Here is a 27,366-nt window from a genome sequence, read left to right as displayed (position 1 = left end):
CTGGCGTGGCAAAGACTCAAGAGTGACATTATTGCCAGCTTTTGGAATATCAATTCGAGCTGCAGCATTTACTGCTAGTATATATGATTTAGTCACTCTTTTTGTATCTGTAAATGCATCAGGCAATTTATTCGCAAGTTCTTGCATATGCATTATTTTTTGAACTTCGTTCTCGCATTCTTTTGTGCGAGGATCAAGATACATTAATTGAGGTTCACACCATGAAACACCATTTTCTTTATTTTTTATTTCTCCCCCTAATCTAGGGAACAATGTTTCATTAAAGTGACAATCAGCTAAACGTGCTGTAAAAACATCACCCGTCATGGGTTCAATATATCTTATGATTGAAGATGTTTCATATCCAACATATATTCCCATCCTTCTTTGAGGACCCATTTTAGTGCGCTGTGGTGGTGCGATAGGAACATAAACCGCACAACTAAATGTTTTAAGGTGGGAAATATTTGGCTGATGGCCAAAAGCAAATTGCAAGGGAGAATATGTATGACTTGCACTTGGTCTAATGCGAATTAATAATGCAGCATGTAAAATTGCATGACCCCATACAGATACTGGGAGTTTTGTTCTCATTATCAATGGTCTAGCTATTAACTGCAATCATTTAATTAGTGATTCGGCTAAACCATTTTGTGTATGTACATGAGCAACAGGATGTTCAACAACAATCCCAATAGACATGCAAAAATCATTAAATGCTTGAGATGTAAACTCACCAGCATTATCCAATCTCACCCTTTTAATAGTATAATCAGGGAAATGTGCTCTCAATTTAATAATTTGAGCAAGAAATTTTGCAAATGCCATGTTTCGACTTGATAATAGACAAACATGAGACCATCTACTAGATGCGTCTATTAGGACCATGAAATATCTAAATGGTCCACATGGTGGATGAATTGGTCCACATATATCACCTTGAATTCTTTCAAGAAACATTGGTGATTCTTTTTCAACCTTAAGAGGTGATGGTCTTATTATCAATTTTCCAAGTGAGCATGATGTACATGGGATAATTGCATCATGAGGGATCTTTTGATCCGTCAATGGATGTCTATGTGTATTTTGAATTATTCTTTTCATCATTGTTGATCCCGGGTGGCCTAATCTTTCATGCCACAGATTTATCATTACAGGATCACATGCCTTTTCATTAACTACCATGTGTGTTTCTGATACATTTATATATGTATAATGTAAACCAGAACTAAGTCTTGGTAGTTTTTCAATCACATGCTTCTTGTCAGTGATACTTAAATATTTATCATTTTCTGTAGTCACTGACTGATAATCATATCCATTTTGGTATATGTCAGAGAAGCTTAACAAATTTCTCTTTGACATGGGAGAAAATAAGGCATTTTTTATCAGAAAATTTGTACCATTTGGTAACATGAATTTTGCCTTTCCCATTCCTTTTATTAAATCCGCAGGACCTGATATAGTATGTACCATTCCTTCTGTTGCTTTAAAATCAGTGAAATATTTTTTTAGATTTGAGTATAGTATGTGTAGTACCACTGTCTGCAATACAAAGATCCCACCATTTGACTGATTTTGCATTCCAATAGTGTACATCATGAACTTCAAAATATGAGAAACAAATAATGAGTACATAATTCATCAATATATTACATTCAAAAATATGTTACAAATGAAAATACATAATAAGAAAACATATAGTAAAGTAGATATGGTATAGATCGTAAATCTACATCCATTTATTTGATATGAACATATAATAGGAAATTTATTCATTAAAGTAGTCACTTGTTGGCTCAGTGATTTTTGTATCAAGGTAATCCACAAGGTTTGCCTCTTTTCCTTTTCCTTTTAGGGATTCCTGATATTGATTAACAGAATATTGATTTGTTCGATAGTTTTTAGACCAATGTCCAATTTTACCACATCGATAACAAGAATCTTCAATATTCTTTGAAGAGCTTCCTTCAACATTATGATTTGTGGGATTGTATGGTGGTTGAAATTTATAATTTTGTGGATTATTATTTCTTTGTCCACGACCACGACCACCGTAACCATTACGACCACGACCACCACCACGACCATTACCATAAGGGTGATTTCGAACATAGTTATGATTTTTATTATTGTTATGGTAATTTCCATGATGATGGTTTTGGCCAATATGACCACGACCTCGCCCACGTCCTCGTCCAGGTGCATTTCTTTTTTTATTATTATTGTTAATAGCATTAGCTTCAGGGAATGCTAGCGCACCCGTAGGACGAGATTCTTGATTCTTCATCAGTAATTCTTTATTCACTTCTGCAACTAAGAGATAAGTTTGAAGTTTGGAAAAAGTTTTGTAATTCTGCAATCTTAAATTTTATTGTATAGTAATGTTTGCAGAATGCATTGTGGAGAAAGTTTTTTCCATCATATCAGCATCACTTATTTCTTGACCACAGAATTGAAGCTTTGAACGGATTTTGAACATGGCCGAGCTGTATTCACTTACCTTTTTAAAGTCTTGGAACCTTAGATTTCTCCATTCTTCCCTCGCAGCTGGGAGTAATATTTCCTTTTGATTATCGAATCTACTCTTGATGCTTTCCCATAAAATATGTGGATCTTTGATAGTGAGATACATATGTTTTAAGGTGATATCAATATGTTTGCGAATAAAAGCAATTGATTTTAATTTATCTTGATCAGAACAAGTATTGTTTTCTTTTAAAGTTTCTAGAATACCCAATAATCCAAGATTTATTTCTACATCCATGACCCATGATGTGTAGTTTGTTCCAGATACGTCTAGGGCATCAAACTCAAGCTTTGATAAGTTTGACATTTTCTATTTTCAGAAAGATGAACAACATAAATTATAATCATAATCAATTTCTAATCATAGACAAATAATAAAATGAAATTAGAATTATTTTAAATTCATAAGTAGCAAACAACATAATAATGGCATGATTACAAATGATAAAACCACAAGAGCAGGATAGAATATAGGTTCACCCGGTGGTATATTAGTAACAATGATGATAGTTAGTATGACCAATACAATAGAAAAAATCATCCTTGTGTGAATCATCTTTACAAAAAAAAAAAAAAAAAAATTTGATGGTGGTAATCTGAGAAAATGAAGATTGATTTGTAAAAATGTGAAAATGGAGATTTTTATTTTATATTTGAAAAATATAATCGTTGTAACGTCGTCAGTTGACGTTAACAACCATTATGTATATATGACCGTTGTAACGTCGTTAGTTGACGTTAACGACTGTTATGTACTCGTTGTATTAATAATAATTTTTAATAAAAGAATTTTATTAGTATAAATACGATTACTATAAATATATTTAGTATAAATACGTTTAGTATAAATATGAAGATTAAGAGAATAAAAATAAATAATAATTTTAAGAATAAACATTAGTATGCATGAGATGATAATGATTAATTGCATAAGTAATCATAAATGTTAGATAACATAAATATAAATGTTAGTGAAGTTAATAAGGGTTAGATTACAGAAATATAATTCAGGCGGTATAACCGACCATATATAACTTAAATAACATAAATATAAATGTTAGTAAAGTTAATAAAAGTTAGATTACATAAATATAATTCAGGCGGTATAACCGACCATATATAACTTAAATAACATAAATATAAATGTTAGTGAAGTTAATAAAAGTTAGATTACATAAATATAATTCAGGCGGTATAACCGACCATATATAACTTAAATAACATAAATATAAATGTTAGTGAAGTTAATAAAAGTTAGATTACATAAATATAATTCAAGCGGTATAACCGACCATATATAACTTAAATAATATAAATATAAATGTTAGTGAAGTTAATAAAAGTTAGATTACATAAATATAATTCAGGCGGTATAACCGACCATATATAATTTATATAACATAAATATAAATGTTAGTGAAGTTAATAAAAGTTAGATTACATAAATATAATTCAGGCGGTATAACCGACCATATATAACTTAAATAACATAAATATAAATGTTAGTGAAGTTAATAAAAGTTAAACAATTTCTTACCTTGATTAGTGACGTGTGCTTGCTTAGATAAACCTTGATTATACGGAGCACTTCGTGCTGATAACGTGTGTTATAATTTAGTAGGCTTATAACTACCTTTAGTGGCCTGGTGACTAATAAGTAAATAGAGGGAATATGAGAGAAGTATGTGTTTTTATATATCTTTGAAGTGAGTACATTATGAACTCATAACACATATATATATACTCGAAAAAATCTACTATACAATATCTATAATAATAATAAAATTAGCATCCAATATTGACTTTTATAACAATTATTGTATTGTGTCTTTATTATTTCAGTAAAGATTAGTCCTGCTAATATTACACACACGCGCACGTAGTTTGATTGAGCATGCGTAGGTAGCTGGGTTAGCAATTATCAAAAATTTTAATTAAAAAAATGATACGGAGTAGATTATAAAAAAGGCTTTTTTAAAGAATATTTTTTTTTGTTTGAGTTAAAAAAAAAAGTCTTGATCTATTTTGTAAAAATGAATTTTTTTCGACATCTAACATTGAAGGGTTGTTCCTTTTGTGAAAGTTGCTTCTTTTAGCGTTTTAGTTGATCAATTTTGTAAAAAAAAAAATATATATGTTTTTCGATATCTTTTGGTAGCATTGAAGGGTTCGAAAAAAAAAAATTTACAAAATAGAACAAGACTTTTTTTTAACTCGCATTCAAAACGGAGCCCCCGGCGCGAAGCGAGGGCTCCACAACTAGTTTGATCTAATTGAATAGTAACTACGAAAGTTGCCTATTGATTATATGTATAAGAAAAAATGAAGAAAAATCTAATTGAATAGTAACTACGAAAGTTGCCTATTGATTATAAGAAAAAATGAAGAAAAAGTAAAAGCCGAACGTAAGAATTGAACCCACGTTTATTTTGAGTATCGTTGCCCCTACAATTGAGCTATAGATGCGTCAATTTGTAAATGTTAAATTATTTTTTATATAATTTCATCGAACATTTGTATTTCTTTTTAAAAAGGTGAAAAAATGTAAACTGGCCAATTTGATCTAATTGAATAGTAACTATGAAAGTTGCCTATTGATTATATGTATAATATAATATAATATAATTTAAACATAAACTCCACTTAAATATAATATAATATAATATAATTTAAACATCCTAATCTCCACTTAAATCACATCACATAAACTCTTAAAATAATATATAATTATTATAATTATATCTTTCTATAAGATGGAGATTAAACTTGGTACATTAAATGAAATAAACGTATAAATATAGTAGGTTTTCCATGTTTCCAATTAATTGGAGATGATGAGTGTTTTTTGTACAAGTATACTTGGCTTAATCCGTTTATCCTATGAGTGTTTCCGACTCATTCTCTAATCATCCTACTATGATTTAGAGTTGAAACCTTTATGGGGATGTTAGTACGTCAACCACGAGCCATGATCGAGGACGAAGCTTAATGAGGGTAGGGAGAGGCTCTGGACCCCGCAACCTAAATGAAATTTGTAGCCCTTTTGGTTACGAGTGTCTAGGCTTTTGATCAACTAAATCGAAGTTTATATGAAAAAGATGTGATGAAAACAGTGACAACTCGCAGATTCAGCGATCATATCTTTTTCATACGTACTCTGAATTAGTTGATTCACAAGTCAAAACGTTCGCAACTCAAAGCTTTTATGTTCATGTTCTTATATTTTCTTAAAATTCAACCTCTTATGTAATATAGTGATCCCCAATTAACAAGTTCCAGATTCGTCACTAGCCATGAAGTTAAAACATAAAATGAAACATAAATCATAATATACCCCATGTGTTTGGTAAACAAGTTGATAATAACATACATATCGAATCTCACCTAAAACCATATCATAAAAACCAAATATTGAAGATTGTATAATAAATCAACGAAATGAGTTTAGAGAAATCCCCATAACAGGCATGGCAAGTGACGTTTCCATAAGAAGCAACTGTTGGTTCTTTTCGAACCTTCTATCGTTCTCGATTATACTCTTCAAAAGAAGCGAATAATATTGTTGCAGCTTTTTAAGAACAACTGCTTTTTTAACTATTAACCATTTAACTCGTATTTTTCTTACCATTCTCACCATAACTGATCCAGATCGGCTTCCCTTCACCTGCTGCTGACCACCTAATCGCACACTTGGCAGCTTCTTTTTCCGCCTTAGCCTCCAGAATCTGCGGCGGTTTGTTGCGCATTCCTGCGTGATTTTGGTGGTGGTTTTTTTGTTTAAGTTGTTGATGGAAGGGATTACATCCATGATATCTGTCGGAAATGAAGATGGGTTACTTGATTGGTTGTGGAGTTTAAATATCAATAATTCAATAATTTTATATCAACAGCTACATTATCTCTGATCTCAGATCACAAAATATATATTTGTTACTTGCTTATATTTAAATCAACGCTTTACACATGCTTCTAGGTAGTATATGTGGATATGTGATAGTTGACCAAGTTTTGAAGTGTACCCACATGCATGTGATTTATATATCTGGCTTCTTCTAACATGTGCAAATTGTGAAGTAGCATAGAGTTCAAATATTTTAAAAGCTCCGCATTTATGAATTCTATATAATTATATACATTTATTAATAATTTATTTTCAAAAATTCGCAAACCACGAACAAAGATTGTTAAACGCTCAAGGTGTGATATACGATTTAGTCTTTCTAATTGTTGAAGAAATTGACAAAAATTAAGTCCTCTTTGTTGCTTGTTATACGATGTAGTCTCACTTTTTCTGAATTTTTAATAGAAATTAAAAGCTGAGTATTATAAATATAACACTCAAGGTGTGTGCGATCACCGGTACATCAGATATACAACTGTTATAATTTTTGTTATTTATGACAACTTTCATGGCCTAATATTATAAGAAGACTTCTAATTAATATAAGAACAAAGAAAGAGAAGTGAATACTTTCATATAATTGTATTCAAGAGGTGTGTCTTGTAAACTTACATTAAATGTCTATTTATAGTACAACAATATTATACATCATTGACACATGTCACTGTCTTTGACACATGGTAATACCATAGTGTAAGTAAGCAACATGTATATGTGTTGTCACAAAATTGATCATCCACGTCATAACCTTGTGGACACTTGTCTTAATGAGTTGAAACTTCACATTATAACACTCCCCTTAGATGACAATTTTGTTATATTAGAGATCAACTAGTACTGCCTCGTTAAAAACCTTGCTAAAGAAAACCCAGTGGGAAAAAACTTTAGCTAAGGGAAAAAGAGTGCAGCATAGAGTTGACTCCCCCTCAAGTAGACATTCTTGAGCCGTTACATCTTTTGAACATGCCTCATGCCAATACTGTGAACATGTTTTCTAAAAATGGTAGTTGGTAGTGCTTTGGTGAAAAGATCGGCAGTGTTGTTGCTAGATTGAACATATCTCATTTCTATCATGTTCTTCTTAATGAAATTTTGAGTATATGCAAAGAATCTTGGAGGTATATGTTTTGTTCTGTCACTTTTGATATATCATTCCTTCATTTGTGCGACACAAGCTGCATTGTCTTCATGGATTAGGGTTGGACTTTTCTGATGGTTTAGTCCACATGAATCAATAACTCGAGTTGCTTCATGAGTTGTGTCATTGATCTCAACCCAAAACATTCTCGAGTTGCTTCATGTAATGCAATAACTTCAGCATGATTTGAGGATGTTGCAACAAGTGTTTGTTTTTTAGAACGCCATGAAATTGCAGTACCTCCATTTAGGAACACATATCCAGTTTGAGATTTAGCTTTATGTGGATCAGACAAGTAACCTGCATCTACATAACCAACCAAATCTTGTTTTGAATCGTTAGAATAAAATAATCCTAAATCGGCAGTTCCTCAAAAGTATCTAAAAATGTGTTTAATCCCATTTTAATGCCTTTTAGTTGGAGCTGAGCTGAATCTTGCTAATAAATTTACTGCAGATGAAATGTCAGGTCTCGTACAATTAGTAAGATACATAAGAGCTCTAATGGCACTAAGATATGGAACTTCTTGACCAAGAACATCTTCATTTTCTTCACGAGGATGAAATGGATCATTGTCAACATTGAGTGACCTAACAACCATAGGGGTGCTTAACGGTTTTGCCTTATTTATATTAAAACGTTTCAGAATCTTTTCGGTATCATTGTTTGAAGTACAAGTAAACCATTAGGCATATGCTTAATCTGCAAACCAAGACAATACTTGGTTTTTCCGAGATCTTTCCTTTCAAATTCATTCTTTAAAAGTTGAATAGCTTCATAGATCTCGTTATTTGTCCCTATGATGTTAAGATCATCAACATAAACAGCTATGATCACATATCCAGAAGTTGTTTTCTTAATGAAAACAAATGGGCAAATTAGATTATTTGTATACCCTTTACTTATTAAGTTACACTTAATCGGTTATAGCACATACGTCCCGATTGTTTCAATCTATATAATGATCTTTGTAATTTAATTGAATACATTTCTTTGAATTTTGTACTACATGCTTCAGGCACCTTAAATCCTTCAGGGATCTTCATATATATATATATATATATATATATATATATATATATATATATATATATATATATATATATATATATATATATATATATATCACTATCAAGTGATCCGTATAGATAAGCAGTAACAACATCCATTAGACGCATTTCTAAATTTTTAGAAACTGTCAGACTGATTAAGTATCTAAAAGTAATTGCATCCATAACAGGAGAATAAGTTTCCTCATAATTGATTCCTAGTCTTTGAGAGAAACCTTGAGCTACAAGTCTAGCTTTATATCTTGTAACTTCATTTTTCTCATTTCTTTTTCGAACAAAAATCCACCTGTATCCCACAGGTTTCACATCTTCAAGTGTGAGAACAATAGATCCGAAAACTTTTCTTTTATTGAGTGATTCTAGTTCAACTCGTATTGCATCCTTCCATTGGGCCCAATCATATCTATTTTGACATTCAATGATAGATTTTGGTTCCGGATAATCATCGTCATTCATGATGTCATATGCAACATTATATGCAAAGTTCTCATCGATATTTTTTATATCTTTTCGGTTCCGTAATATTTTTGAATGTGCATAACTGATTGCAACTTCTGTATTGACATCATCAATGTCCTCTTCTAGAGGAGTTTTGAGTTGTGTTTCTTCTGGAACACTTTCTTTCACCTCATTATCAGCTGATTTTATTTTTCGAGAATTTTTATCTTTGGAACCAACTGGTCTCCCACGTTTTAGACGTGGCGAAGATTCTTGAGTGACTTTGTTGCCAGACTTTGGAATTTTAATTCTAGCCGGAGCATTTACTGCTGGTATATATGATTTAGTCACTCTTTTTGTATCGTAAATGCATCAGGTAATTGATTCGCAAGTTCTTACATATGCATTATTTTTTGAACTTCTGTCTCACATTATTTTGTGCGAGGATCAAGATACCTCAATTGAGCTTCACACCATGAAACAATCTTTTTTTGATTTTTCATTTCTCCCCCTAATTTAGGGAATGATGTTTCATCAAAGTGACAATCAGCAAAACGTGATGTAAAGACATCACCCGTCATGGGTTCAATATATCTTAAAATAGAAGGTGTTTCATATCCAACATATATGCCCATCCTTCTTTGAGGACCCATTTTTGTGCGTTGTGGTGGTGTGATAGGAACATAAACCGCACAACCAAATGTCCTAAGATGGGAAATGTTTGGTTGCTGGCCAAAAGCAAGTTGCAAGGGAGAATATGTATGACTTGCACTTGGTCTAATGTGAATCAATGATGCAGCATGCAAAATTGCATGACCCCATATAGACACTGGGAGTTTTGTTCTCATTATCAATGGTCTAGCTATTAGTTGCAAGCGTTTAATTAATGATTCAGCTAAACCATTTTGTGTATGGACATGAGCAACATGATATTCAACAACAATCCCTATAGACGTACAATAGTCATTAAATGCTTGAGATGTAAACTCACCAGCATTATCAAGTCTCACCCTTTTAATGGTGTAATCAGGAAAATGTGCTCTCACTTTGATAATTTGGGCAAGAAAATTTGCAAATGCCATATTTTGACTTGATAATAGATAAACATGAGACCATCTACTAAATGCGTCTATTAGGACCATGAAATATCTAAATGGTCCGCATGGTGGATGAATCGGTCCACATATATCACCTTGAATTCTTTCAAGAAATATTGGTGATTCTTTCTCAATCTTAAGAGGTGATGGTCTTGTTATCAATTTTTCAAGAGAGCATGATGTACATGAGACATTTGCATCAGAAGGGAGCTTCTGGTCCCTCAATGGATGTCCATGTGTATTTTCAATTATCCTTTTCATCATTGTTGATCCTGGGTGGCCTAGTCTCTCATGCCACAATTTCAATGATTTAGGATCACAATATTTTTCATTCATATGTAATTCATGTACATTTATATGTGTATAATGTAATTCAGAATTAAGTCTAGGTAGTTTTTCAACCACACGATTCTTGTCAGTGATACAGAAATACTTTTCATTTTCTGTTGTCACTGACTGATGATCATATCCATTATGTTATATATCAGAGAAACTTAACAAATTTCTCTTTGACTCTGGAGAAAATAAGGCATTATTTATCTGAAAATTTGTACTATTTGGTAATATGAATTTTGCCTTTCCTGTTCCTTTAATCAAGTCTGTAGGACCTGATATTGTATGTATAGTTCCTTCTGTTGGATTCAAATCAATGAAATATTTCTTAGATTTGAGTATAGTGTGTGTAGTACCACTATCGGCAATACAAATATCTCCACCATTTGATTGATGTTGTACTCCAGCATGATTCATATTGATCTTCAAAACATTGGAATTAGATAAATTTAAACATATCACACACAAACATATTACAAAGAGAAGTACATGACAAAGACACTTAGTAAACATAAATATAGCATAGATCAGTGATTTAATACTATTTATTCATGAGAGACACATAAGATAAGCATTTAGAAATCTAAGCCATCGAAGAACTCTGAAGTTGGTTCGGCCTTGACCAAATCAAGGTTATCCACATGATTCACTTCCTTTTCATTATCTTTCAAGGATTTTTTATAGAGCTCAACAAGATGTTCAGGTGTTCTACGTGTTCTAGCCCAATGGCCAACACTACCACATATGTAACAAGGTTCTTCAGGATTCCTTGAAGAGTTTCCTTCAACATCTTGTTCGGTGGGCTTATTTGGTGGTTGTGGTCTATAATTTCGTGTATTATTATTTCTTTGACCATATCCACGACCACGGCCACGGTTACGACCACGACCACGACTATTACCATACGGATGACTCCGACCATAGTTATGGTTTTTGCCATTGTTATGGTAATTGCCATTGTGATGGTATTGACCATTATTACCACGACCTTTCCCACGTCCTCGTCCATGTGCATTACCCCTTTTATAATTGTTTATAGCATTTGCTTCAGGAAATGCTAGTGCACCAGTAGGACGGGATTGCTGATTTTCATCAAAAGTTCATTATTCTGCTCTGCAACTAACAAATAAGTTTGAAGTTCAAAATAAGTTTTGAACTTTTGCAATCTTAAATTTTATTACAAAAGCATGTTCGAAGCATGCATTGTGGAAAAAGTTTTCTCTAACATATCAGCATCATTAATTTCGTGTCCACAAAATTGAAGTTGTGAACATATCTTGAACATAGCTGAACTATATTCATTCACTTTCTTAAAGTCCAGAAATCTCAGAGTTCTCCATTCTTCCATAGAAGCAGTAAGTAAAACTTCCTTTTGATTGTCGAATCAGTTTTTTGATTCTTTGCCACAAAACACTTGGATCTTTAATAGTAAGATAATCATTTTTTAACATGTTATCAATATGTTTGCGAATAAAAGCACTTGCTGTTGCTTGGTCTTGTTCAGAACAAGTGTTATTTTCATTTATAGTTTCTAAAATACCCATTGATTCAAGATTGATTTCTACATCTATAACCCATGGCATGCAATTTTTTCCCGTTGCTTCTAGTAGGGTAAATTCAAGCTTTGATAAGTTTGACATTTTCTATTATCAAAAGTTGAAACAAACAACAATGTAAATCATAATCCATATATATCAATAAATAGAGAAGTACAGAGTAATGGTAGAATTATAAACACATAAATACCAGAGAAGAAATAAAAGTAATCTGGCAGTAGATTAACAAGAGGAATGATAGATACTATTATCAATATAATTGTGAAAATTAGAACCGGATGAATCATCTTTGTAAAAACTTTTTGAAAGTAATAATCCGATAAATATGAGAACGGTTTGTGAAAATGAGGAAAACATAGATGTTTGATTTATATTTAAAAATATACCCGTTGTAATGTCGTTAGTTAAAGACCGTTAGATAGCCGTTGTATTTTAAATAAATTTAAAAAAATTGATTATTATAAATATTTTTAATGTGAATATGGAGATGAAATTAGATAAATTTAAGAATAAACATTAGTGTGTACAAATAAAATAAATTAAATTAAATTTAAGAGTAAACAATAGTATGTATGAATATACCTTGATTACTACCTTGTAGCAGTTTGAGTTAACCTTGTATATTTGGAGTTTTCGTGCTGATAACATGTTGTAATTTTTGTTGTTTATGACAACTTCCATGGCCTAATATTATAAGAAGACTTCTAATTAATATAAGAACAAAGAAAGAGAAGTGAATACTTCCATATAATTGTATTCAAGAGGTGTGTCTTGTTAGCTTACATTAAGTGCCTATTTATAGTACAATAATGTTATACATCATTGACACATGACACTATCTTTGACACATAGTAACACTATAATGTAAGTAAGCAACATGTATATGTGTTGTCACAAAATTGATCATCCACATCATAACCTTGTGAACACTTGTCTTGATGAGTTGAAACTTCACATTATAACAACCAATTAATTTCATGTTATAACTAATCGGTTAATTGTTTTTCACACCGAAAATTGAAATAAACAAATGTTTATAAGTTTATGGGAACCCTCTATTACTAATTAATTTTGAAGATTGTGTAACTAATAGGCTTATATGATAAACATGTTATTGGGCTTAAACGATCATACATCTAACTCATGACCACAACACCGGTATTCTTTATAGAAATATACATACTCCGTACTACACAATTAAACTTGAAGATGCATCTTCCATGTTTCAAAGTCTTCTATTGTCAACCCAAACCAACTTGTTCCTCCGCTTCAAAATTAACCATAAAAATCATATCTCGCTACAAATGCCACCTTCTAAAGTCTTTCTCTTTTTTGAAATTATAATTATAATCCTTTTATGGTTTTTAACACCGTTTTTATGTTTTGTGGTTCATCAATTAGTTATTTGATGAGTCGGTGCTTTACTATTTATTCCTAACGATTAAAAGGATCATATGACTGTGACTGGTACAACCAACTTGATGTTACCTAAAATAAGTATATGCTGTCGAGATGTTACACTGAAAAAAAAGTTATGTCATGAAAGATGAGACAACATATTAAGATTTTAGCTTCAAATTTTGAATTAGTGTTTGATTGTATGTATTACGTTTAGCTAGCAATTGTTGTACTGCAACTTGGTTTTTTTTATTTATCCGAGTTTTCGACTCGCTTTGCAAACCGACTAATTTTAACGTGACAACTCGTTTAGCGAGTAATATGGCGTCATCGCGTGTGAAACTCCATGGCCACGAAGATGTTTATGTTGCTTAGAGAACTCACACTTGAGACCTCCCAAAAATTTAATTCTATTTGAGAGGCTAAGTCCTAACTACTCTAGTAGTTTATCGCAACTTGTTTCAATTGTGGTCAATAGAGGAGCTAGAGGGGATGTGGGGTGTTCAACCACCCCCATTAAGCCCAATAACAAAGTGGATTTAGCCCATATTCTTTTAGTAAAAAACTAGTTACATAGTGGACGTATGTTAACTGAAGAAGAAAATCATAACAATTAATCAAATAAGATAGTTGGTTACAACTTACACTCTATACTTTCTAGTTATTTTATTTTATTTAGTTTAGTATTATACTCTATTTTTTATTATTCTTATATTGGGTACATTTAAAAAAAAAAAAAAATTAAGTGTTTTCTTTGAGCTTTCATTTGTTTGCCATCAACTTATTTACAAATTACAATGGGTTAGTATATCCTTTCAAACATCTACTAATCATCTTTTATTGTGTTGCCGTATTTTTTAAGACCAATTTAAAGCAATTAACAGTTACGAGTACCTTTTAATGAACTTCGTGGAATGATTTTCATAACATTGTAATTTTAAAAGTGAATTGTTGATATTACATAAATTTAACAATAATGATAATTTAGAAAAAAAAATTGACGTTGATATATAGTAGAATTAATGATGTTATATTTTGTTAATAAAGCCATGATAATTTTTGACAAGATTCAAAAGTACTGATTAATTTTCCGAAACTCGATTGTTATGCTTACGTATGTTTCTTCGATCTTTGACGTTAATCTTACTTATGAAACAAGCCACCCCTAACTAATAATTCTGGCTCCGCCTTGTTTTGTATCTGTTTATTTGTTTCTATTAATGATATATATAATATAATATAATATCTATATGCTATAAAAAATAAATGAATTAGTTTTTCTTTAAAAAAAAAAAAAAAAAAAAAAAAAGGAATTACTTTGCAAAAACATATTTAAAATAGACAACGCCTGAGAGATTCGAACTCTCGCGGGGAAACCCCATGTACTTAGCAGGCACACGCCTTAACCACTCGGCCAAAGCGTCATTGTTGTAACTTTGACACCCTTCTAATATAAGTATACGAACTGTGCACACACTACTTATTTGATTTCAATGAACATTACAAAATTACAGATATTATACTATTACTATGCTTTCCAGCAAAAATGTGATTTGGGTGGTTTATCAATTAGTAATGTCGCAAATATGGTTTGTGGTTAAAAAGGAACATTGACACATTATCATTCAGACATAGTCACTTTGTATTATTTCAACGAATTTTGAAACTAATTTTACTATTATGGGCAAACCTTCAATTTCAATATAGTCAAATCCAGAATTTTATACTCCGTATTTTATAGGGTAATAATGTTCGTCAGTTCTGGAATCTCAGTCACATTCTTTCAACATTTTATGGATTTTCATGAAGTGTATATCTTTTCATACGCAATAATGGTGTTGTTTTTTAAAAAAAAAAAAAACAAAATGGTGTGGTTTTTAAACTTGATCTACATATCACCTGACTAGCTTTCCAAAAAATCACCTGTACCAAACTACCTACAAAGAAAGCTAATAACTTAAAAGAAAATAAGGGTACGTGTAATATTAACCCTTGAACATGTTCTATTTTTACAACAAGAGCAAGTGACACATGATACATTATTGTGATGCAAGCCCAACTCAAATCAAAACAAAGAAATAGATTTGGGCCAGCAATCAAAACAAAGAAGTAAAGCTTACAATGCAACAACTTACCAACTAACTTAACCTTAAAAAGTAAAACACAATATCCATCTTTCTTGTGTTTGAGACAGCATTCGAAAAACAGAACCACAATTACATGCTCATTTGCCATTTACTCGAACTCCACTGAACGGCAATCGGGCTTCTCACATTATGGCTTCCATCACTCCACTCAATCGAACCAAAAGCTGCAGCTCCACCCTTGATAGAACTAAACGTGATCTCGTATTCAATCTCTTTTTTCGCCTCACTAAAGATAAGTTTCATCGGTGACACAACAACGTCCACCCCGGGTGGAGCACTTACACTCACCTTATAAACCGCATTCACATCACTACCTACATTCTTCACAACCCTTTTATACTTCACAATGCCTGCGCTTTTCGAATCAAACACAACCGAAAACGAGGGGTAGTTTAACCCACCGGGGCTAGTCAAACTCACCGCACTACAATCCACAGGATCCTTTGCAAAAATTGCTATTTTCTTGGAATCATATCCAATGGCACAAAGGAAGGCCACGTAATCATCTACCCCAGCATCATACACCAACCCGGGGTTAAGTGCTCTATTTGGGTCCACGTGGCCCGATCCATGAACAAACGGTGTAGATTGCACACCAGTTGCAAGATCGGTAATGTTTTCACCAATGTTGTCCAAAAACCTAGCAGTAGTCATCAAAGCAGATTTAATAGCAGCTGGGGACCACGTCGGGTGTGCCTTACGTAATAAGGCGCATAAGCCACTCACGTGAGGACACGACATCGACGTCCCTGATATGATATTGAAGTCCACCCGTCTAGGATCCGTATCCAATGAAGTTGGGCTAGTATACCCGGTCCAACCAGCTAATATGTTAACACCAGGCCCAATCACATCCGGTTTAATGATTTCCGCGGTCCTATAACTTGGACCGCGGCTAGAGAAAGACGCCACACGTGGCGCAGAAGGTGATGTTCCGATCACCGTTCCCCTAAAACTAATCGTCGCTGTGGGCGAAGCAGCGGAACGCAAATACTCTTTCACTTTATCTCCGGCAGTGCAGCCGAGCATCGTTGCCGGAATAACATGCGCATCAGCTAAAAGCTCCTCGCCATTTTCGTCTAAATTCGTGTGGATCATTCCAACACCACCGGCTTCATTAACCGCATTACCTTTATCAACCCTAGCATTACCTCCACGATCACAAATTACAATTTTACCGGTAACTAAAGTAGCATTTAACTTTCCACTGTAACAGTATCGATCACCAGCATCACGCGCGTAAATTAACGGATACTGAACGTCTCCTAGTCCGTCACCGGAGTAAAGCGATACACCGCTGTAAACTCTTCCGTCTCCGAGAACAACATCCGCCGGAAACTCTCGATCGATCGTCGAAGCACCGATTGTAAATATCCACGGAGCGATATTAACCGCGGTGTACGCACCAGGACCTGAATTACCTGCTGAACACGAAGTTAGAATTCCGTTTTTCATGGCGTGAAAAGCCCCAATAGCGATCGAGTCTTGATAATAATTAGGTGCATAGCCATTAGCACCAACTGAAAGTGATATAATATGTACACCGTCACTAATAGCTTGTTCCATAGCAGCGAGAATATCGGAATCGTAACAACCTGCATCCCAGCAGATCTTATAAACCGCAATTCTAGCTTTAACAGCCATACCTCTGGCTTCGCCCTTAGCGAAATCGAAAAATCCGGCATCCTCAACAACTGATCCTGCCGCAGTTGAAGACGTATGTGTTCCATGACCTTCAGTGTCTCTAGGCGATAGCATACCGTTCCAAGCATTCAAACGATTCGCTGAACTAGCTATGTAACCACGATAATACGCCTTAGCTCCGATGATTTTCCGATTACACGCGGTCTTCGGAAAATCAGGAAACACGTCACAGCTACCTTTCCAAGTGGACGGAACTGGCGGAAGTCCTTCGTCGGAGAAACTCGGCCTTTCCGGCCAGATTCCGGTATCGAGTACTCCCACGATGACGTCATCGCCGTATTCAGCGTTAGGCCAGAGACCGAAGTTATCAGCTAGACCTAAAAATTTAGGTGTGTGTGTTGTGTGAAGTGTTCGCCGACGATCGGGGATGACGGAGAGTACACCGGGAGCACGACGAAGCTTAACGGCTTGAGATCGAGTTAACCTAACGGAGAAACCGTTGACCGAGTGTTCATAAGTGTACAACAGATCGGACGGTTGGTGTGATGAAGAGACTGATCGGACGATTGAGGAGTACCAGCTTTTATGAGTGGAAAACGTGGTAGGTTTATCGGATTTTGACACGTGGATGATGTAAGTACTTGTTTGATCGGTATCTTGTTCATGTATAGATATAGAGATAGATATAATAGAGAGGAATAATAATAATAACAAGGAAAGCAGATAGGAAGAAGGGAGTGAACTCCTTGCCATTTTTTTGGGTTGCCTGAATATTCTTGGAAGGGAAGAGAGATGATAAAAAGGCGATAGATTGTTGGAGGATGGGTTACGTGGCGGGATATGATTGGTAGACTATGAATGGGCCAGTTGTAAGTATTACCTACCACTTGGCTACTTGTAAAAATAATTAGATTGGCCAATCCAAACTGCCCATGCCAATTTTCAGTTTTGTACCGATTACTAAATATCTATGCCTAATTATATTTATTTTTAACTTTTTACTTGAAAAATAAATTTTTGTTTCACGATCACAAGTGCAAGATTTCTATTGAAGAAAGAAAAATCATCTTTTTCATAATGGACAATACGTCGACGTTCGTTGTCATTTTTGTTTGATTAAGATAGCGTTTCACCACATTTTATACTAATTACCAACGATCAAACTTTAATAAACATTTAAAAGGAAATGAGTTCCACTTTCACATAAGATGGAAAAAATTGCTCTAAATTAACCATATACATCATTTGTTAAAGGTATTGGGTTCAAGAACTCATAGCAATCAGAACGGGTCAAATACATCATTTTGAAACCAGGTATGAATTAGTGACAACAAATTCAGTGAGTTGTTCTCACGCCTATACCAATTGGAAACAGACAAATCAGTTGTTGTTAGTGTGCGAGTACAAGCGGACAGGCCCATCAACAGCAGATTTAATTGGGCCTGGGCTCGTGAACCTATGGGCCCTGTTCGTGGGGAGTTCGAGTCGATGCTGCAGATCATTTCGGAGGTCAAATTAACGGAACGAAGCGATTGTTGGAAATGGAATTTAGATGGTGGTAAACCTTTCACGATCAAAAAATTATCGGGGTTATGTGACAAAAAAATTCTCTCATCAAGTAATACTTCGAGTACCTTGCGAAACAACTTAGTTCTAAAAAAGATTGAAATTTTCGTGTGGAGACTAATGAAAAAAAGACTTCCGATTAGGATCAAGTTGGCTAAAAGGGAAATCGACTTGCATAGTGTTAGATGTCATCTTTGTGATGATGACTTAGAAACTACGGATCACACCTTGGTATTTTGTTCTCATGAGTTTGATATATGGAATCGGGTATACTCTTGGTGGGGGTGGGTGCTTTCTCAAATCTTGGATTCGATGAGATTCTTAAAGGCAATTCTGGTACTTCAATGTCTACTTTCGGAAAGAAAATATAGCAAGCTATCGAATGACATTTGGAAAAACCGCAATAATAAAGTATTTCGAGGATGTTCGTGGAGTGCTCCGGTTATACTTAACGAGATTCAAGTCAAGTCATTTGAATGAATTTCACTAAGATCGAGACGAAAAAAGTTCGATTGGCTTACTTGGTTGAGTAACTCACGCTCTTATTTATCGTGTTAGATTAACTAGTATTTTTTTATGGTTGCACCCTTGGCAACCTAATTATTCGAGTTGTAATATTGGTCTATTGTATATTGTTCGCGTTGTGATTAATAAAATTTTCTTATTTTTCAAAAAAATAAAATAATAATAATAAAAATAAAAATTAACCATATATATGAAAAGTCTTGTAAATTTGGGAAACAATGATATACTCCGTATTTGTTTATTTATTTTAGGATAAATTTGTGTGTAGCAAAATTGCACGTATGCTTACTGTTGCAATCACAAAAGTTTAGTGTCGTGTCGTTAACAGTATTGTTATTATTTCAATTTTAAAACTAAAGTATATTTGAATGACATGTATTAACATTGACCTTGCTCCTTTCACCTAGTGTGTTGGGCTGGAGGTTAGGTCATGTATTCGAGTCTCGCTCTGTCCATTCTATTAATTAATCTGCCTGAAATATGGATATCCAGATTGATCCAATGGGGGTTTTCTTCCGGATTCATTCAGGATTCAAAACACGGTTCGCCTGCCCCTCAGGATGGTTAAAGGATCGAGTTCCTGTAATGCGATTCGAGTTTCCTCCCGAACGGGTGTGTGTGCAAATGATGAGTGACGTTTAAATAAATGATACACTTATGCAAAGCTTGCCGTTCAAAAAAATAAAAAAATTAACATTGATCTATCAATACTTATTCCAAAATATAATGTATTTATGATTTTCACGAGATACTCCATGTCTCCATGTGCCAGAGCATCACCTCATTTTTAAGCATTTCTACAACATATATGAAGGATTACTTAACGTATTTGGATTGTTTTATACTCGTAGTATATTCAGGAGCGGATTTATTAAATTGCAAAAGGGATCACTTGTCAGGGCCGATCTTGAGAATTTAAAGACCTATAACGAGGCGGAAAAAAGGACCCTAGGACCTAATGAACAATTTAATCTATTTAAAAAAACGACAACTAACGTCATCACAACTAGTGAAATGACCCGTGAAATCACGGGTTTGTTTAAACGAAACAGTTTAATAATATGTTTTAGGTATTAAGTGAACGTAAATGCTAAAGTTATTTAGTTTAATGACCCATGGAACCACAGAGTCCGACTAAGAAACTCGTCAGCTGAACATTTCATCAAACACCTAAAATGCACATTAAACAATTCACATCCAATCATAAGAGATAATATTGGTTGTCATTTTATTTTAAAAGTGTAAATTAAAATATAAATTTAGAATTCGTTTCCTTTTGCCTAGCTTTTATACCTTCTCGTACTCAATTCAAAATAATTAATTAAAATAATTTAAAATTATTTAATTTTAATAATTAAAATAATTATTAATAAGATTTAATTATAATAATTAATTAATAAAATTTAATTTTAATTCAAAATTATTTAGATTAATGACATCACCCACCATGTTTAAATTTTTCTTTTTCTTTCTTTTTGATTTTTTAACAACAAATGAATTAGCCTAATAATGACATCATCATTATAGCATTTTAATATTAACTATAGATAAATAGCAAATATAGATATAAAATTACATACTATAACAGCTAACAACAATACGGTCTATCTTAATGATCTTATACCTTATCATAAAAAAATATTAGAAAAACAACAACATACAAATCAATAACTATAAAAAAGAATAAAACTTATTACTATTACTTTATTCTATATGTACTTTCGATTAAAAATCAAAATTTTACAATTGCACCCGCATTTTGTGAGATCACATGACCCATGTTTTTTTTTAACGGCCAAAGAATAATATATATAAATCAAACGTTCCATGGCAATGCGCTAAGGGAAATTACAACGGCATAGACAGCCATAAGTTCCAATTGACACATGACACATGGTACTCCACTACTCCGTATATGAATCGATTTCAATTTAGGGATGAAGTTCTTATGTTTTTCTTTGGATCGTGACTTGATTACTTGGGTCAAATGAAACTGATGTTTGATGAATAAAAAACTTGGTGGGTTGGGGATTGGAAGTCTACGCTCAAAAAGTCTTAGCCTCCTAGACAAATGGTAGTGGCATTTAAAGACCGATAAGGAATCCTTGTGGGCGATCCTAATTCGTTCTATCTACGGAGATGATGACAGTCTTGGTATAATCGCTAACTCAAGTTGTTCATCCATTTGGAAAGGTATTGCTCAATGTGGTCGTGAGATTGACAAATTAGGCATTTCTTTTTTATCTTCTTCTACATGTAAGGTGGGAAACGTGAACTCAACACCATTCTGGAAAGATATTTGTTTACCTAATATATCGTCTAGTTTGAGTTCTTTATTTCCCCATCTTTTTGCTCTTGATCTAGATCAGAATGCGTCCGTAAGGGCAAGAGTCTCTTGCGATGATAGTGGCACGACACAAAATTGGGAGTGGAACAATGTTGGTAAGGGACGCTCTCTAGATGAATTTGTACAATTTTCTGATTTATTATCTGCGGCTCCAATTCTTATCGATCAGGAAGATGGCTGGACATGAAACATGAAGGAAAATGGCAATTTTAAGGTGAATTTTTTTTATCATCCCTCATTGATTCAAAGATTCTAGGTGTATATCCTAATGTATGCGGCTTCGTGGTGTTCCAAGCATAGTCAACATTTTCGTTTGACAGTTGTCAATGAATAAATTCGATACTTGAGATAAGCTAGTAATCAGAGGTGTAGATCTAAATTCAGTGCAATGCCTTTGTGTGACTCTCTCCCGAAAGATGCCGATCACCTATGGCGTTATGGCGTAGCTTCATTGCTTGGTGGAATAGCTCGAGTAATATTCATGTTGGGGTGAATATTTTCATCAGTTTGAGAACTTATGACTTTGGTTCAGAAAACGTGAATATCACTGCTCTCGCGACAAGTTATATTCTTCTATGATTAATTTGAAAATGGCAGAACTAATTGAATTATAGCACAACGAAGCAACGGAGGAGTATTGTAAAAGAAGACATTTTCTCGAGTTTAAACATTTTTTCGCACTTGTGCCTCTCGAATAAGGGTAACATAGTAAATGGTGACTTTGATGCTTGGCTTAGATGTAAGATGACTTTGTCGCACTTGTGCCTCTCGAGTGTTGACCATGTAACGAATTTTGCATGCTCCTTTTGTGTAACATTCTCCGACTGGGCCTAGATGTAAGATGACTTTGTTGCCCTTAGGTATAATTGTGTGGTTAATTATGCTTTTATTTTAGTTAAATGTTTAATGTTATTTTATTATTTGGTTCAGACCAGTTTGTGACAAGGTTCACAGAACAGGTTCGTTTATTTAATTTGAACTACGTTAGGTTTGTCAAATTAAGTACGAAATATATCAGATAACTGGTAAATACCCGTGTGTTATGGAGTATGGGGTTTTAACACAAAATAAGTGTATATGCAACTGAGTTTCTTCATTTAGTTTCTTGAACCTTCTTCTCACTCAGTCTCACCTAACTTCATCTCCTCCAAATAACCCTAAACCATTTGATCTCGAATTGAAGCCTGATTTTAGTGTCAAATCGTTCCTTGTGTTGTTGTGATTCTAACAAGGTAAAGTTTGTATGATTTGGTGATAAAATCAGTGTCAAAATGGGTGTTTTGGTTATGTTTTATAAAAGAGGAGTTTTGGCGTCAAATTGGTATAATTTGTAGTTGTTTGTGCTTAGATTTTGTGGGTTTATGTCCCAAAAAGGTTTAGTGTACAAGATGGTCAAAAACGAGTCCAAAATCGAGATTTGGTGGTTTTTGGGTGAAACCCGTCACTGAGTTCATCTTCCTCTGCAGATGAACACGGTAGGCCGAGTGTCTCCTGACACTCGACCGACGGTCTAGGCGATCGTCCGAGTGTGTAGATGATCGATCGAGGGTGTCTGCAAATGAACATCGGTCGAGTGACTAGACACTCGAATGAGTGTGTATGGACAGTCGGCCGACTGTCTCTAACAGTCGACCGAGGGTCTTTGGCAGCTGAAAATTTTACTAAGTGTTGATGTCTAGTCGTTATGCTACTAGTGTGTCTAATTTTGATTATAACACTGCACTACCCTGAATTGTCTTATGTTCAGGTGATAAGGATAATGAATCAGCTCAATGATAGATTATCTGAGCTTGTTACTAGTATTCGGTGAGTGGGTCTATCTTCGGATAGAGTATTAAGTAGCTGACACGCTCTTGTTCAGACTCTTTATTACTATGTTGTTTATTATGGCAATGTTCGGTATGATTGCCATGCGTAGTTAGATATTTCCATGCTAGTTAGGACGATTGCATGACTGATTATCTGTGATCTTATGTGCACACTATTTGTTGGACACCAACCGAGGCTGCAAGGTTGGGAACTGATGTTAAAGCGAAGGGGTACAAAATAGTTATATATTTATTGCGAAATACTATTAAATACGATACAATTTTACACAAGTTATTTATTTATTTATAGAGTGGAAATACCTAAACCTTGCTACAACACTTATAGGCAGTGCGCCTAATCGTACAGTAGTGTAGTTTTTAGTAAGTCCGGTTCGTTCCACAGGGAGCTAGCCAAGTTTAACGCTATATTTTTAAACTATATTTGTATAAATATAAATATATAAGTAAGTAGTATTATTATTTTAAAAGGAGGTTTTTACCGTTTAATGACCGGTTTGTCGATTTTAAAACTTTAGTCGCAGTTAAAATCTAATGTAAAATATTAAAAATAAAACTTAATTTAAAGCGTAAAGTAAATGACAATAATTAAAGTGCGATAATTAAAATGCGATAAATAAAATGACAATAAATAAAATTGCGATAATTAAAAAGTATGATAATTAAAAGTGCAATTAAATAAAATGACAGTAAATAAAAGTGCGATGAAATATGAAATAAAGGAATTATGCTTATTTAAACTTCCATAATCATGATGTTTGACGTGTTGATTTTAGTTTATTACCATGGGTTAATTGTCCTTTGTCCTGGATTATTCGATATGTCCATCTGGTTTTTGTCCATAACAGTCCATCAGTCATAAATATAAAGTGCGAGTGTCCTCGTCAAATTATCCTTATATCCGAAGTCAAATATTCTAACTAATTGGGGACTTAAACTGTAATAAGGTTTTAATACTTTATTATCAATTGCACCAAGTGTCCTTGCATGTATCCACCCCTGTTTTAATGAGTCCATTTACTATTAATCCATTCCCATGTTCGGTCAAATAAACGATTATTAGTACTTATAAATATCCCGCCCATCGTGTCCGATCGAGTGTATGTGGTTATTTATAATTACATCCAATTGTAAATCTTTATATTAAATTAACGAACTATCATTCAATTAAACAAATATAAAGCCCATTAATAGCCCATAGTCCAATTTCCTCAAGTATCGTTCTTTTATCCAAACCCCAATTATGGTCCAAAGCCCAATTACCCCGTCTTAATATTTTAGCCCAACATCACGATTACTTTAATTTAAATAAGCATAATAATAACTTAGCTACGAGACATTAATTTAAAAAGGGTGAACATAACTTACAATGATTAATAATAGCGTTGCGTTACATGGACATAATTTCGACTTACACACTTACAACATTCGCTAACATACCCTTATTATTAGTAATCTTAAATTAAAATTAAAATTAAAATTATAATATATATATATATATATATATATATATATATATATATATATGTATATATATATATATATTTGAGAGAGAGAGATTGATGAATGGTGTATGAAATTCGGCCAGAACACGTTCCAATTTATAGATGTGGCCAGACATTTGCTCCCATGCGATCGCATGAAAAACCTTCTTCCTGGCCATGCGATCGCATGGCCACTTTTTACAGCTCAGGATCTTTTGTTTTTTATTTGCCGATGGTTTTATTAAATAATATATAATATATATATATATATATATATATATATATATATATATATATATATATATATATATATATATATATATATATAATTTTAAGAATTAATTATATATTATATTATATTATATTCATATGCATAGTTGACTTGTAATTTTTAGTCCGTTGCGTCGAGCGTTGAGAGTTGACTCTGGTCCCAGTTCCGGATTATCGAATGTCCTTGCGTACTATTTAATATCTTGTACTTTGCGTTTTGCGTCTTGTACTCTTATAATTTTGAGACGTTTCTCATCAATAATTTGAACCACTTTGATTGTACTTTGTACTTTTGAGCTTTTTGGTCGTTTGCGTTTTCAATTCGTCGAATCTGTCTTTTGTCTTCACCTTTTATTATTTAAACGAATATCACTTGTAAATAGAACAATTGCAACTAAAAGCTTGTCTTTCTTGAGGGATAATGCTATGAAATATATGTTCGTTTTTAGCATTATCAAATATTCCCACACTTGAGCGTTGCTTGTCCTCAAGCAATATAGTCTTGAAATAAAAATACTAGAATCACTTCTTTATTCTTCACACTTTGTACATCAGTGATTTTGATTTGGCGGTATAAACAATGATAGTAACGATGTGGTTTACAGTCCCACATGACTATGAAAATTTAGATCCTTTATGAAATTGGATCTTTATGAAAACATTTGATATTTTTGAAAATTCAATCTAGCTTTTACCCTAGATAAGTTTTTCGGAATAACCCTTCACCGGTGTTTGCAAATTATTTTTGTGGGTTTGTTGGGTTTCAGATTTGAAAATTTTAGCTCAAAACTTATGGTTTTGTGTCACCCACTTGCTAACCTTGTATTGAGAAAGCAACACGTCCAGTATACTTGCTCCGTATATTACCTTTCAGTAAACTACCGTCGGTTGTAAAGGAAAGCGTTGAACAAGCAACTGTGTGACGATCGCTCCAAATCCATATGGACGAACACGTCATTCATCGATTTCATTGCGAGGTATTTGACCTCTATATGATACGTTTTGTAAACATTGCATTCTTTTGAAAAGGCACACCATAAATGAATATTTAAATCAAAGGTTTTCGACATCTGATGATTTCTACATATAGACAATCACCGTAAATAATAGTTTACAATAGTACTTCCATTGACAATGCAGTCAAAATAAGATACATGGTGATGATTTGGTGAATGCAACGTTTCCTTGATAAATATGCCATGTAAGACTCCATGCACATAGCTTGTCTAACATATAAGCAAACAGCGGAAGACTTCTAGGGAACCTGAGAATAAACATGCTAACAAGTGTCAACACAAAGGTTGGTGAGTTCATAGTTTTAGTGTTTCGCATAATCTATATATAAAGGTGGATCACAAGATTTCAGTTGTTTCATCCAGAAACGTTTATCAAAAGTTTGTCAATAGATTCTACGTAACAGAGCACCCTGGTAACTAAGCTTTAACGTTATAATGATAAATACCCCATTCGTTTTAATACACGCAAACCAACGTGTCCTAAACTCAAATAACACACGCCCGTTAAAAGGCTAGCGCTCTAGCTCGGACGGGGATGTCAAGCCCTATGGATCTATATACTGTTATTCGCGCCCACCAGTCCATATCCTATGTACTGGCAGCTACTAGTTACCAAAGCTAAGGGATTTTCGGTTCAAACTCAGTGTAGAATTAAGTATGTACTTGTATCCATTGTGTTTAAAATAAATTGCATGTATTCTCAGCCCAAAAATATATATTGCAAAAGCAATTAAAAAGGGAGCTAATGAAACTCACCTTAGCAGCATATAAAGTGGTTCACCAAAATGTGATCGAAACTCGGATTACCAAATAATCGTAGATCTCAACCTAGAGAACATATGTTGGTCAATAAATGTCTATCAAGCTAGGTCAGGTCATAGTGTATCACAATCCTAATGCTCGAGATCGACATACAAAAGTTATCCAAAGTCGTTTCAAAAAGTCAATTTTGACATTAGTTCAATAAAACGAGACATACCTTTTATCAATCCATTTTATCAATCTCGTAAACAAGTTGTTTAAATCTTAATTGCAGATTTAAAAGCAATTTCAATTAACATCAATCATAATTCAGTTGATC

The 27,366-nt window shown here is 33.5% G+C and overlaps 2 protein-coding genes, 1 non-coding gene and 1 pseudogene across 3 annotated transcripts; all 4 read right to left on the bottom strand.

Moving 5' to 3' along the window:
• Positions 1-7,378: 7,378 nt before the first annotated feature.
• Positions 7,379-8,614, bottom strand: LOC139842949 (uncharacterized mitochondrial protein AtMg00810-like; annotated as a pseudogene).
• Positions 8,615-11,081: 2,467 nt separating this feature from the next.
• On the bottom strand, positions 11,082-11,854 carry LOC139842948 (uncharacterized). The gene is made up of 2 exons (XM_071833045.1): positions 11,733-11,854; positions 11,082-11,526 (listed from the first exon to the last, which is right to left on the bottom strand). The coding sequence occupies exons 1-2, from the start codon at positions 11,852-11,854 to the stop codon at positions 11,082-11,084; spliced, it is 567 nt and encodes a 188-aa protein (XP_071689146.1).
• A 2,948-nt stretch (positions 11,855-14,802) lies between these two features.
• Positions 14,803-14,884, bottom strand: TRNAS-GCU (transfer RNA serine (anticodon GCU)). The gene has a single exon. It is a non-coding gene; the product is annotated as a tRNA-Ser (tRNA).
• A 533-nt stretch (positions 14,885-15,417) lies between these two features.
• LOC139842947 (subtilisin-like protease SBT1.4) lies at positions 15,418-18,004 on the bottom strand. The gene has a single exon (XM_071833044.1). The coding sequence runs from the start codon at positions 18,002-18,004 to the stop codon at positions 15,677-15,679; it is 2,328 nt and encodes a 775-aa protein (XP_071689145.1). The 3' UTR covers positions 15,418-15,676.
• Between the last annotated feature and the right edge of the window lie 9,362 nt (positions 18,005-27,366).

This window comes from Rutidosis leptorrhynchoides, chromosome 4, assembly GCF_046630445.1.
Source record: "Rutidosis leptorrhynchoides isolate AG116_Rl617_1_P2 chromosome 4, CSIRO_AGI_Rlap_v1, whole genome shotgun sequence".
Lineage (NCBI taxonomy): Eukaryota > Viridiplantae > Streptophyta > Magnoliopsida > Asterales > Asteraceae > Rutidosis > Rutidosis leptorrhynchoides.
Note: the sequence above shows the minus strand (reverse complement) of the source record. Positions and strands in the feature narration are given on the sequence as shown.

Bases quoted from the DNA above. Each gene is read 5' to 3' on its own strand.
- LOC139842948 (XM_071833045.1), bottom strand. From the start codon at position 11,854: ATGGAAGAATGGAGAACTCTGAGATTTCTGGACTTTAAGAAAGTGAAT. The intron at 11,527-11,732 runs GTTAGAGAAAAC...CAATTATAAAAG, and splicing joins GAAATTAATGATGCTGATAT to GGGTAATGCACATGGACGAG.
- LOC139842947 (XM_071833044.1), bottom strand. From the start codon at position 18,004: ATGGCAAGGAGTTCACTCCCTTCTTCCTATCTGCTTTCCTTGTTATTA.